Source organism: Eublepharis macularius, chromosome 16 (genome assembly GCF_028583425.1).
Source record: "Eublepharis macularius isolate TG4126 chromosome 16, MPM_Emac_v1.0, whole genome shotgun sequence".
NCBI classification, from domain to species: Eukaryota; Metazoa; Chordata; class Lepidosauria; order Squamata; family Eublepharidae; genus Eublepharis; species Eublepharis macularius.
The window spans coordinates 31,749,229-31,763,211 of NC_072805.1; the positions used below are offsets into that span (position 1 = coordinate 31,749,229).

The 13,983-nt window shown below is 46.8% G+C and overlaps 1 protein-coding gene across 9 annotated transcripts in view; it reads right to left on the bottom strand.

The window, feature by feature from the left end:
* Positions 1-2,769: 2,769 nt before the first annotated feature.
* The window catches only part of RIPOR1 (RHO family interacting cell polarization regulator 1), a 121,492-nt gene continuing 110,278 nt past the window's right edge, over positions 2,770-13,983 (bottom strand). For 5 of the 9 annotated variants that reach the window (XM_055000342.1, XM_055000346.1, XM_055000343.1 and 2 more), the window contains exons 19-22: positions 13,116-13,312; positions 11,967-12,050; positions 10,645-10,735; positions 2,771-3,972 (exon numbers count right to left, since the gene is read on the bottom strand). In XM_055000342.1, coding sequence (XP_054856317.1) covers positions 3,875-3,972; positions 10,645-10,735; positions 11,967-12,050; positions 13,116-13,312 — 470 coding nt within the window. In that variant the 3' untranslated portion in view covers positions 2,771-3,874. Of the gene's footprint in view, positions 3,973-10,073; positions 10,293-10,644; positions 10,736-11,966; positions 12,051-13,115; positions 13,313-13,983 lie in introns of those variants that run through there. The other 4 variants (XM_055000340.1, XM_055000339.1, XM_055000338.1 and 1 more) reach the window with 2 other exon arrangements.

Sequence of the window (13,983 nt, forward strand, 5' to 3'; positions counted from 1 at the left end):
TACAATATAGCACTTTCCTCACAAAAAATTCTCTGTGTGTTATTTAGGGGAAAAAATTGTGCTGCCTCTCCAAGAACCTGCCTGTGGTGGCTTACAAAATATAAATAATGAAAACAAAACATTAAAAACTATTAATTAAAATCCAGCAAAAGGGGGGGGGGTGGGATCACGGCATAAAAACAGGCCATGAAGTAGACCAGAGAGCTTCAAATATGTTTCCAAAGTAAAATAATGGTTTTTTTAAAAAGTCAACACCTTAATGTAAAAACTTAGGTGAACCAAAACAGTTTGGCTCGGCACCTAAAAGAAAGCCGTGTAGGTGCCAGGGGAGGCTCAAGGGGATTCCACAAACGAGTGAAAAAGCCTCCTCTCTGGTTGCCACCTGCCTCGCTTCTGAAGGCTTGGGCAGAGAGAGCAGGGCGTCTGAGGCAGGTGTTAACTGATGGGCTGAATAATATGGCAACATTATTTCAGTCCTGTGGGGCACGGTGCAACTTGTCACACTGTCTTTAAAGATGTGTGGGGAACATGGAGGGAAGGAACATGATCTACTCCGTGTAAGCTGATGCCAGCCCAAATCTGCCACTTGAGGCCAGGGCATTCCTGGAGATTAGGGGGTCAGATTTTAGGAAGGGCAGACTTTGGGGAGGCGAGGGAACTCTTCAGGGATGTGATGCCATAGTGTTTGCCCTCCGAACCTGCCATTTCTTGGGGGGGGGGGGGACTGATCTCTGTAGTCTGGAAATGTTGTAATTCTGAGATTGCCAGGCCTCACCTGGAAGTTGGCAACCCAGTGCCCACCCCCACCTTACTTGATTGTAGGCAGTCATGGTTATAACATGGGGATGTTCCACGGGAAGGGGATTGCTTTTCATAAGCTTCCCAGTTGCCATTAAGCCTACCATAGCTTTCACAGACCATGGGATAGGTAAGGGTCTATGTGATCAAAAACACCCCCCTCCACCATAGCTGTCACATTTTTATGCTGCCCTTTATCTGCAGAACAACAACCTTGCGAGGTAGTTTAGGCTGAGTATGTACAAACTTGCCCAAAGTCACCCAGTGAGCTTCTGTTATTTGAACTCAGGCCTAACACTCTCATCACCAGATTATACTAACTTCCAAATGATGTCAAACCATATGCCAGGGAGAAGGCTGCCAAGTCGGGCTTGGCATTTGGTTGAAAAAGAGTTGGTCAATTATTTGTAAAGAACTCACTGTGTCAGACCAATAAAAAGACAGTACATTCAAACAGGTTTGACACTTACAATGTTATACTAAATCAGCTGAAACTGTCAAGTAAACTTTTGACCTGGATGGCCTTTAGCCACCTAAGTCTGCTTGTTTTCCTCTTTGGAAAAGACACCTGTTAAAGTAGTGAGCAGAAATTTGACTATGCAAGCAGGGTTTGCCCTTGATAGCTGCCATTACTAATAAATGACTCTAGGCTGAAGTTTAAAACGTAAGCTGCCATCTATGCAGCAGCATTTTTGATTTCATGGAACAGCAATCAACTTATAGCTATCGGCACCCCAAGTGTCGTTCAAGCATAGCGTTTGACCCAACACACTGGCTTTCTACATGCAGGAAATATTTGGGTTATAAAGGAGCACTCAGTTGTGGATTCTGGAGCAGCACAGCCTAGAGTTCAGTAAGAACTAGGTCTAATTCAAATGTTATTATCTCAGACGTGGGCTAAGAGATCTCTAACGTTTTAGCAAATCGCACAGGAAGTATACCAAAGCATATAGGCACAAGGAATTCTTCAAGACTAATGCAGGGAAGTCTATCTAGATACTCCGCAAAAGTGGTGTTGGACTAATATTTAACTTAGTGCTTTCAGGCCAGTTTCATGGTGATAGGGCAGACTCATTTAAGAAGCCATTCTTCTTCTTTTCTATGTAGCACTTCTGGTTTCTCTCTGTCCTTATAGCAGTGTTATCACTGCTGGTTTTCCTCCATAAATAACCTGTGCCATAGAGGTATTGTAGAACCTAGCTAAGTCTCTTTGTGTATCAGTACATTTTTAAAGTATTTGTTTTAGGGATCGAGACGGCTGGGAAGCAGATTTGGGGGAACAGAGACAGGAACAGCAGAAAATCCAAATTCTGCTGGCATTACTGGACCAAAAAGCAATTGAGGTATCTTGATGCCCCAGCTGGGTCTAAGGCAAGCTGGAGGTCCACCTCGAACCCAGGTGGGAGTGGCACAGATATGCACGTGCCTCCTATTATGCTACCCCAACAGGTCCAATGCAAACTCTCAAGGCTGCATCTCTGTGGCTCCCATGGACTTGGGTCATAGTAGTGTCTGGGAAGCACTGACAAGCACAAGCCATGTCCGTCAGCTCTGCCTACACTGCTGCTCTCTGCCAATTTGGTGCCCCAAGTGGTCGATCAGGCGGTGAACTTGGCCTGGCAGGGTATATTCATCTCCGTTTCAGAGAAGGGGGAGGTTTTTCACATCCTTAGATGGCACAGGCCAGGACATGGCACACAGCTAGGTTTTCACAGGGATATTTTTGCTACTCTTAAATCTCTTCCCGTTCAGAATAATGACAGCCCGCTTTCTTTTTGTGTCTTGCTTACGGTTCTCTGCATTTACTGCTCAGCAATGCTACCGCACAAGGTGTTTCCAAACCATTCCATGAACATCAGTCTTGAACATTCTCCTAGCTTCCCTGGCTATGTACCGAGTTAATGTTTTTATGAAATACCCAAAGAATATTGTAGGAAATAAAAGATGCCATCGCATCTGCAGCTGCTGCAATTCCAGTTTGCTTCTGGAAAGGGTTCTTGGCCCTTCTTCCTGTTTTATAGGTATGGAAATGAAAAAAACAACAACTTTAAAGTCTTGATGTTGCACCTTTCTGACCTGAGTAGGTCCCAAGGGGTCACTCCACACCGCATGACCCAGTTATCAGGACCCAGGAAGTGTTCAGAAAATGACAAAACTCACCAACTTTCTCAAACTTTTTATTTCAGGCTTAAAATCAAAAATTAGCCAAGATCTCTCAGTAATTACATTACATATATATATATATAATATATTTATATATCTGTGTAGATATATAGATTAATTTATAGAGTCTTTTTAATAGAAAATGGACTTTTGCTTTCGTTTGCACCCTCCAAAGTGTAAATAAAAATAATAAAAATACCCTAAAGAAGGCAGAGTCTGCCTATCCATGTTGTCTTGTTTTCCACGGCACCATCCATTAAAAACAAACTTTCCCATCCGTCTCCTGTCCGGGATGCAGAGAGCTGGCTCCTATAAGCTGTTCGTTCGGAACAGAGGAACTTGCCACTCAGGGAGGCAGTCATCAGTAATGGAAGATGCCTCCACCCTGGATTCCTGGAGTAATCACTGTCTCAATGGGAGAAGGGCGTGTACAAGACGAGATGGCAGAACTAACACTTGGGGGAGGGGGTTCCCCATACAACAGCTTTATCCAGGCTTATCTCAAGCTGGAGACCAGCCTTAGTGACCAAGGACTTTCTGATACGGCTGTCGATCCTTGTTTTACAAAAAAGGAGCATGCTGGCCCTGGCTAACGTCCAAACTCGCAGTCCCTCCCAACCCAGCAGGCTTTTATAGAAAAGCCAAGTCACAAGGGACCATTTCTACCACCCTGTGCTCAAGTCGACTTTGTGAGTGTGGTAGCCAGTGGAGGGGGGCTACCAGAAAGGCATCCTCCGTGTAAGGCAGCGTGCAGGGCAGTGCTAATACTGCTGTGTAGGCATGCCGGAGGGGCAAGGAACTGCCCAGCCGGTGGTACGGCAGCTTGACCCCAAGCCTGCGTGACATGATTGAAGTTGTGGCATGCAAGGTTCTGGGCCCCAAACAGATCCGTAGGTAGTCAGCACAGACCCCCTCAGAACGCGGTGCTGGCCATGCCGCCCGGGGCAAAGATCCGTGGCAAACTATCAAGGGATTCTTCCAGCCGTCGGTGAGCTGATTTTCCATCGTCCCCTGTGAATACACACACACACAGCAGTCAAAAGGAGAATTAGAACACTGTGTGTTGGCAAGGCAAGATACGCAGAGGATACTGAGAAAGATCACAAAACAACTTTACAAGTCTATCTACCAAAACATAACAGCCTGAAAAGGGAGGGGAAATCCCACCCCACCTTTTCATAAAGCTGCCGTTACCTGGAGCCGATCCTCAGTGGCTGCAGGAGAAGGGCTACTTGAGAAGAGCCATTTGCAACCCTTTCTCAAAGCCATCCCCCATGTGGGTTCAAGCTAGTGGTGGCCCTGCGAAGATCTCCTTGAATTTGGACTCAAAGCCTCTCCCCCTTGACAACCAGGATTCTTCCTCCTGGAAATTATCCGCAGGCTCTTTTGTGTCCTGTGTCCATGCTGATCTCTGACATATAGATGTGTGAGCAGAAGGACAAGTACAATGTGGGACAAATGATTTGGTTCAAGCTAAGGATCTTAGATGTGAAAGCTAATACAACAACTTGCAGGAACGGGTGTGGGGCTTTCTGCTGTGGGGCAAGCTCTGCCTCTTCCTCCCAGTAACATATATACACGTCTCCAACTCCTGCATAAATATTCAGGATCTCCATCAAATTCTTGCTTTATAATCTCCACCTGTGACATATTTGTATACTGAAATTTTTATTTGATGTTTTTAAAAATGTCTTAACAAAAAACCCCTTTGCTTTAGGATAAGGGAGAGAATGCCTCAACTCGCCAGCCAATCAGCACTCTGCACAACAGACAGGTAGAGAGGAGGGAGGAAATGGCTATGTGACTGGCAGAAGAGCTGGCCAATCAGCACTCTGCACAGCCGTCTTCTCTTGAAAACAGGGAAAACTGGTTGCCCCAGCTTGATTCCATTCATACATCCAGGGCTCATTTTGAGGGGGAACGCACAGGAATGCAGTTCCGGCAGTTCCCCAAAGAGGTTACATGACAGGTGGCCCCACCCACCTGACTCTCGGCCATTTGGGGCCCGTTTCAGCCTGGACTGGGGCTGAAACAGCCCGGATCGGGCCTCTGACGGGTGGTGGATCACTCTCCCACTTAGCAGCGGCCCGATCCTGACCATTTTGGGCCCCTTTTCGGCCATTTTCAGCCCCCTTTTGCCATTTTGGGCCCAATTTCGGCCCTGAATGGCCAGGATTGGGTCCAGAATAGCCAGGATAGGTGATGTCAGGGGGTGTGGCATATGCAAATCAGTTATGCTAATAACACTTCTGGTGCTGTCAAGGGGCGTGGCATATGCTAATAGATTATGCTAATGAGCTCCTCCAGTTCTTTTTCTACGAAATGACCCCTGCATACATCTATTCAGAAAGGGGTAATGTAGATCCCCTCATGTACTTCTGTCCTCAGGGTGATTTGCAAGTAAATGCCTTCACAAGTAGGCAGTCTGTTATGCTACTTTAAGCAGATAACGTGAAGGGGACAACACATCTATGAACACATCTATGTAGATACTGGGTTGGATCCGGACTAAATTTTCCTTCAGCAGCACAGGCCTTTTTCTGCCTCACCCTGTACCCTTCCTACTGTATCCCATTGATTTCTACAGAATTCTACTGTTGGGGGGACAGGGGACTCTTAGGAATGGCATGAAGCCAGTGTGCAACAACAACAACATTCTATTTATATACCACCCTTCAGGACAACTTAATGCCCACTCAGAGTAGTTTACAAATTATGTCATTATTAGCCCCACAACCCCTGTGAGGTGGATGGGACTGAGAGAGCGCTGAGAAGCTGTGACTGACCCAAGGTCACCCAGCTGGCTTCAAGCAGAGGAATGGGGAATCAAATCCGGTTCTCCAGATTAGAGTACAGCGCTCTTAACCACTACACCAAACTGGTGTAGAAGAACGAATTGATGTAAATTGCCATCTTGGTCTGTGTCCAACCCACTGCATGGTAACACTGTAGAATAAACTGACTTTTTAATGATTTTTTAATTTCAGAGATGAATTAAAGTGGAAATCTACAGCAGGGACACTGAACTGCTTAAGGTCTGCTCTGGAACCTATTGTGAATAAACTGATTAAATACAACCCCAGCAGATGACTGTTTTCTGACTTTTCTTGCTAGGTAGCCAGTCCACTCTCCAGGTTCTGCTTAAATGTGAATGTTTGCAGCTTATAAATAAATGTTTAGTGCATAGCAAATTAATTCATCTTTACTCCTCACCAGGGCTTTTTTTCTGGGAAAAGAGGTGGTGGAACTCAGTGGGTTGCCCTCAGAGGGGAGTTCAGATTGCCTTCCGTGGTGTGGAGGGCAATCTAAACTCCCCTCTGTCTGGAGATCAGGGGGCGGGGCCACCAGCCATGTGACCATTTTCAAGACGGTCCAGAACTCTGTTCCACTGCGTTCCAGCTGAAAAAAAGCCCTGCTCCTCATGGAATCCAGCAGATGCTGCATTCCACTGCTGGTCATCCATTACCAGAAAAGGTCATGCGAAGAAAAGTCGCTTTTGGCTGCCTACCGGGCAGCTTTCAGGAAGTTCTCTAAAGGCTATATCTATCCCCTCAATTTGCTGGTTGTGCAGCTTAGAAATTAGAAGGCACAGGAAAGAATACTTGGTGGGGGGCGGGGCGGGAACACACATGCACACTTGATGCGTTTTCACACGAGCATACCTGGGCACCTGCTGCCAGCTATTCCAGCCCTGGTAATTTTCCTAGTGTCCCATTTGTTAAGTGGCTTTCAGATGCTGACAAATGCAATACTCCGAAACCACTCCATCTAGAAGTGGTCTCAGCTGCAGCAGATATTTGGAGGTGTGTAGGTGGCTGTCGATCCCCAAGATACAAGTTTGTTCCAGACAGGAAGTGACTGTGTATGTGTTGGTAAGCAGTTGACCATAGAAGTGGCAAGTCATAAACTATTGGGATGGGGAGGAAAGGGAAATTGCTTATAATATAATCCTATTAGGGCTGCCAGCAAGCTTGCTGGCAACCCCCAGAAGTGTTGGGAGGGGGTAGATTCTGCAAACTACCATCGTGCTAGGGTGTGTGTTGTGACATCATTTCCAGTTGCACACCCAGAAGTGATGTCACGACAGTGCATGATGCTGGTTTCCCCTTGATTTTTGCTTCTCCATCAAGTGGCAGTGCAGGGGTGAGAGGTGGCACCTCTAAATCCTATGCATGTCCGTTCAGAAAAGTATCCAACTGAATTCTCTGGAGCTAGCTCCCTAGTTACATAGGCTTGCAATCTTGGTAACTGGGCCAGTCAAAGACTGTGCTACTACAGTGGATTACGGTGGGCATCTAGCGGGTCAAAAGTTAAACTAAATGGTCAAATATTGGTCAGTTATAACCATAAACATATTTAAAGTCCTAACCGAGAACCACATCAGAATTAGGCCTGAGGACAACAAACTAATGATCTTCTCATAAAATCTGATTACGTTTTTCACCTTTTCCACCCAGGACTCCCCTTTAACACTCAGGCGGCAGCAGGGGATTCACTGAGGTGCAATCACATTTCAGCAAGTCATATGGCAGGAGGGGAGGGACTACAGTTGTGACTTCACCAATGGGGGGGGGGCTTCATGCGGCAAGCATGCGTGGAACGTTGGGGCACCGACCAATGTGCAGTGGTGGGGGCGGGGGGATGAGGAAACAGGCCAGGTCAGGCAAAAAGATAGAAAGAAGGCAAGGGAGAGCTGGGGGTGGGGCATGTCTCTGAACCTGCCTGTACTAAAAAGCATCTACTACAGGCTGGCCTTGCTTCTGATTCCCTCAATTTGCACATGTAAGATGTGTGAGCAATGCTGCCCTCGCACTCTACTTGTACGCACTGGTAGAAGGTCCTCCCAAGCAGCAGCAAGGAAATGGGAGCAGCCCTGGAGGAGCTTACAACCCAGCAGGTGAGGTTCTGTGACCCACCAGAGGGTCCCACCCTATGAGGTTGGAACGGACCTAGAAGAGTCCACATTCCAGGCTCTCCCTGAAGCTTCACACTGTCATTGTCCCTCCCCTCCTACAGCAAACCCAAGGGATTCTGCGGCAGTCCTAATACTCTGACCCTTGCAACGTGGCTTGTGTTTCCTTCCTCTTATACTGGGTATTTTTCAGTTCCTGTTCAGAGACGCCTGCAGAGTTACGCCACGTGGTTCCACTGGGAGGGCACACAGAGTCCCCTGCTCCTCAGTCTGCACGTGGGTGACCCCCCCCCCCACTCCTGCAGGGCTAGGAAACCAAGGATATATTGTCGAAGGCTTTCATGGCCGGAGAATGATGGTTGTTGTGGGTTTTCCGGGCTGTATTGCCGTGGTCTTGGCATTGTAGTTCCTGACGTTTCGCCAGCAGCTGTGGCTGGCATCTTCAGAGGTGTAGCACCAAAAGACAGAGTCAAAAGACACTGAGAGATCTCTGTCTTTTGGTGCTACACCTCTGAAGATGCCAGCCACAGCTGCTGGCGAAACGTCAGGAACTACAATGCCAAGACCACGGCAATACAGCCCGGAAAACCCACAACAACCAAACCAAGGATAACTCAGTCTTCTCCTTGCTATGAGATGTTCCCAATGCAATGCCACTTAACACAAAGGTATCCATCACCATACTCAATTGTGGTCAAGTAATAGCTGACTTGGCCAGTATCCTAGCTCTACATTGAAGTTTGTTTGGGCAAGGGGGGCATTGTTCCCAAAAGTTGGTTGCCCATCACTGTGAGATTGCAGGAGAAGCCTCGGAAATGTCTACTACATTCTATCTCTCTCCAAGGAGTTCAGGACAGCATATATTGGTCATCCTCTCCTCATTTTTAATACTCAGAAAAAAAGATGAGAGCATGAGGCCACCCAGCAAGCTTCATGCCTGAAGGGTGATTTGAATCCAATTGTTGCCTAGGCATTATACTGAAAAATGTGCCCGAGAGCAGCCAAATGTTTCGAGGTTCATACAAATACGAAGGACACTGTCAGCTAGAGGGACATGATCTGCCTAGGTTCATAGAATCAGCATTGCTGTCAGATGGCCGAAGGAGAGCCCACCACCTCCCGAGGAAGCCTATGTCCCCTATTTCCCCCTTGTACCAGCTATGGGGTTCATGTCGCCACCTTCTGAGTGTACCCACACTAAAGGTAGCCCACCGGGCATCAACAAGACCACTGATGAACTAAGCCTGTGGTAGTAATCAGGAAGCGGAAATGCACAGGATGGACCAGTGTGGATCCCAGTGCTGAAAGGACTGCCTTCCACAGAATCATAGGGCTGGAAGGGACTCCCAGGGTCATCTAGTCCAACCCCCTGCACGCTGCAGGAAATTCACAACTACCTCCCCACATCCTCAGTGACTCCCTGCTCCATGCCCAGAAGATGGCAAAACACCTTCCAGGATCCCTTACCAAACTGGCCTGGGGGAAATTGGTTCCTGACCCCAAAGTGGTGATCGGCATTACCCTGGGCTTGTAAAAAGGGGCCACAAGAACTAAGCACTGATGTAACCCTTCCTGCCCTCCCTGTCATGACCTGCCTAGGTTCACAGAATCAGCATTGCTGTCAGATAGTCATCTAGCCTCTGTTTTAAAAACCTCCAAAGAAGGAGAGCCCACCACTTCCCGATGAAGCCTATGTCCCCTATTTCCCCCTTGTACCTGCTATGGTGTTCATGTCGCCACCTTCTGAATGTACCCACACTAAAGGTAGCCCGCCTGGCATCAACAAGGGCCCATGCTTTCTCTGTGGTTAATCCCACTTTAAGGAATGAGCTTCCCAAACAGCTCACAGTCCTTGGAAATTTTCAGGGACCCTGTGAAGCTGTTTTATAATTTGCCAGGGATTTTAATGGGAGTGTGTCAGGCATTTTATTAGCTTGGGCAGTTGAACTGGGGTTTTATGGTTGCTTGGATGTTTTTAAATTATGTCTTGTACAAGCTGCTTTGAGCTGTGGGGAAAATGGGATATAAATGCTTTAATTAATAAATAATAAATAAAAAGGCCTGGCTGGATGACGGTGCTGAAACTCTGGCATCACATTGCGGATCCTCAATGGGAAAACCATTCCTTCTGCAGCAGTGACACAGACAGACATGCATGCAGAGCCAGGACACGGATGCTCCAGGGAATGCCTACAAACTTGGGTGGGAGGAGTGTATTACAGTGAAGACGACAGACCCAAATGAGATAAAGCTGGGGTGGGTGGGTGAGGGAGTCCAGGATAAAGACATTGGCACAACAGGCAGGCAGGTGGGTTGAGGAGGGGCGAAACAGACTGGCCAACAGCTTCCCAACCTGTGCAGCCGGCTCATCATGACCCAGAAGTCTACTTAGCCAATCAGATGTTTCGCTCAGTGCCATCTAACAAAGGATAAACAACAACGGCTTAGCAGTCTCCATTCCGAGGCACCTATATCATCTCTTGCAAATGAACAGCAATGCAAGGCCATGGGGGCAGAAGGCATTCTATCATCAGCCTAGAACTACAGCAGATGGGCAGAGGTAACTCAAGAGCTTAAAACTTTTAATACATGCCCCTCCAAGGCTAGCAGAGACTCTTCCTAGCTTTGCAGTACAGAGTGGGCATTACTTCGCTCGGCATGGACCCATAAGCTGCTCCTCCATCCCCTGTCCCCTGCCCAAGGCTGCAAAGGAAGCCACCTGCCAAGGTACTATGGGAGACAAACGGTTGTTCGGCCAGCAGGAAACTTACCACATTGCATCAAGCTCTGTTTGGCTGCCTCCCGCACGGCCTCCTTATCTGTTTGGCACACATACACCAGCTGCTCAATACTCTCTTTGGCCTATTGAGGGAGAGGAGAAAAATAAAGAAGATGCTGTCCAACTGTAACTCTGCCTCTCCACCGAGCACAATGCACACATAGGATTATATTTAAAAGTACAGATCAAGATGGGTAGCTGTGTTAGTCTCTCTGTAGCAGCAGAAAAGAGCAAGAGTCCAGTAGCACCTAGAAGACTTACAAAATTTGTGGTAGGGTATGAGCTTTCGTGAGTCACAGCTCACTTCTTCAAATACCAGTAGAAAAGAGCAAGAGTCCAGTAGCACCTATAAGACAAACAAAATTTGTGACAGGGTAGGAGCGTTTGTGAGTCACAGCTCACTTCTTTAGAGCTTGGAGTTTGGTCTCTGAAAAAGTGAGCTGTGACTTACGAAAGCTCCTACTCTACCACAAATTTTGTGAGTTTTATAGGTGCTGCTGGACTCTTGCTCTTTTCTAGTATTAAAAAGTATGGAGCATTAAAGAAGAGACAGCATTTTGAACCAACAGACAGAAAACATCTGGCTGAAGAGGAACTGAGGAAGAGCCTGTCATAGCTAGCAGCTGCCGAATAACATCAAATCTATTTCTCCTCTGCTTTTCACAGGTATTTAAGTTGAGGTGTGCCCAGAGGTGGGGGCCATTGGGTGCGAGCTGAAGGACAAGAGCCAATAGGTTTTTGTTCTTTGGCTCTTGGCCTAAAGCAGGAAGAAAGATCTGCTAGCAGAGAGGCAGAAAGAGAGAGGAAGACCTGTGCTTCGATTTTTTAAAAAAAAGCCTTCCCCCTTCTCATTCGTTTGTCACTTTACTTTTTGTATATTTTTCTTGCATTGTATTTTTCGTATTGTTAAGTCAGTTTGACTAAATAACTAAACTGACGCTAATTGTACTTTGGTCACATCATGAGAAGACAAGACTCGCTGGAAAAGACAATAATGCTAGAAAAAGTTGTAGGCAGCAGGAAAAGAGGAAGACCCAAGATGTGATGGATTGACTTGGTAAAGGAAGCCACAGACTTCAGTCTGCAAAACTTGAGCAAGACTGTTAATGATAGGACGTTTCGGAGGCCATTCAGTTACAGGGTTGCTGTAAGTCAGAAGTGACTTCATAGCAGATAACACACACAAGTCAGTTTGTGTATGTGTGTATCTCTATATCTCTCTCTTTCCCCTAGAAAAGTCCCAAACTCCAAATTGGCAAATATGAGAAAAGCTGGCTTTAGACTTACGTTTAATACAAAGCATGCTGCCCTTACCTTAAGGCACCCCAAAGCCGCACAAGCAGCAATTCGTGTTTGCACCTCTTCATCCTCCAACTGGTCAAGGTAACTCACCAGGGCCTAAAGAAGACAAGACCATCAGCCTCCTTGTGTCCAATGCAAGGCAACCTCTCCCCCTCCTCCAACTCATGTGCCATCGCTAAAGCCATTGTGCGAGGAGCAACTAGGCATCCCTTGATCATGCTGGGACCCCCCACTATTGAGAATTCTCTCCACAAGGCATATTTTGAATTGCAGTTTAATCACTGTTTGTGTTAGCATCTGACACCTGCTAAGTCCTTTGGGAGCCAACTTACCACGAAAAGCAGGGATGAAATCAAAATAAATAAGCATCTACCAATTGTTCCCTCAAGGATGGAAAGCTCGTTGAGAATCCAAGTGAATTCCCACGGGGATGGCTAAATGCAAACTGTGCTAGCGAAGGGGTCACTCTAGCCAGCGACATCTGTAAACTCCGAACTATACAGACATAGGAAGCGTCTTTCTACTATGCCAAGTCACTAGTCTGTATTGTCTACTCTTCAACCGGACTTCCAGTCTCTAAAAGCTGCAAAACGGCAACAACCACCTCACTAAATGACTCAGTATAATAAATAAGCAAACGTAACTTTCTATGGACCAAATAAATACTATGTCTTACGCATATCTGTATTACTATTTTTCAAATGTATGTAGATGTTGGCTGATTCCGCATACGTTGGATAATGCACTTTCAATGCACTTTATCAATTGTTTGAGGTGGATTTTTTGTTCCGCACACAAAAAAAATCCGTTCCAAATGATCTATAAAGAGGATTGGAAGTGCATTATCTAACGTGTGCAGAATCACCGCGATTAATGAAGTACAAATTCTTTTGAAAGCACTACTGGATTTAAAAGTCTTACTGAATTCCAGCCACTATCCCATGGAGGGTCCACAAGATTTTTTGGAATATTCACAAGGGATCCTCATACTCGAAAAGGTTGGGAACCACCAATGTAATACAAACAGTATAATAATGCCAAAGAGGTGGACTGCAAAACTGTAGAACTACGCAGTGGAGTTTGTAGGGCAGTTGTGACCCATGAAAGATCAGGCGCACAATTCTCCCGATCCAAAAACTGCCTCCCTCACTAGATACTTGCCCTTTCCCGGAAGCTAGGGTTCTCCGACAGGCTGCGCAGCTGCGAGGACACGGCCCCTATGACTTTGCTATTGCCTTCCACAAGCAAGAGGCTCAATGCCTTCAGCCCGTCCTTGCGGAGACGGTTCTCGGGCACACGCTTCAGTGCCTTCAGGACCACATCCTGGTCATCAGAATTCAGGTTCTGGGCTAGCAGCACTGCAAAGGCACAAGACGGAAAACGAACCACAGTGAGGATGATGGTGACTGGCTTTGGAAAGCCAAAAGCCCACGCTCACCAGAGCTGCCACGCTTCCAAACAGTCACGTGGCACGTTTCGCTCCCTAAGTATCGAGTCTCGTAACACGAAAGGCTCTAGCCGCAGCCGTGTTTCAGGCAGTGATGTCCAAATGCAGCAAAATACTAACCATATGCTGCCATCCTTGCTCAATTCCCCTCTGATTAGCGGAAGTTTTTGTTTATTTTTACATTTGTACTTTACTTTATTTATACCCTGGCTTTCTCCCCAGCAGGGAGCCAAAGCAGCTTACATCATTCTCCTTTATTTTACCCTCACAACAACCCTGTGGAGTAGGCTAGGCTGAGAGGGTCTGACGGGTCCAAGGTCACCCTGAGAGCTTCCACAACACTTGGGGAGTCGAACCTGAACCTACATGAACTAAGAGGAGAAGTCTGATGTGGAAGGAGAGGGGCTTCCTAACCTCTTTCCCCAGTGAACACATGAAGCTGCCTTATACTGAATCACAGATCCAGAGGAGTTAGCCGTGTTAGTCTGTAGTCGCAAAATAGTAAAGTATCTAGTAGCACCTTTAAGACTAACCAACTTTATTGTAGCATAAGCTTTCAAGAACCACAGCTCTCTTCGTCAG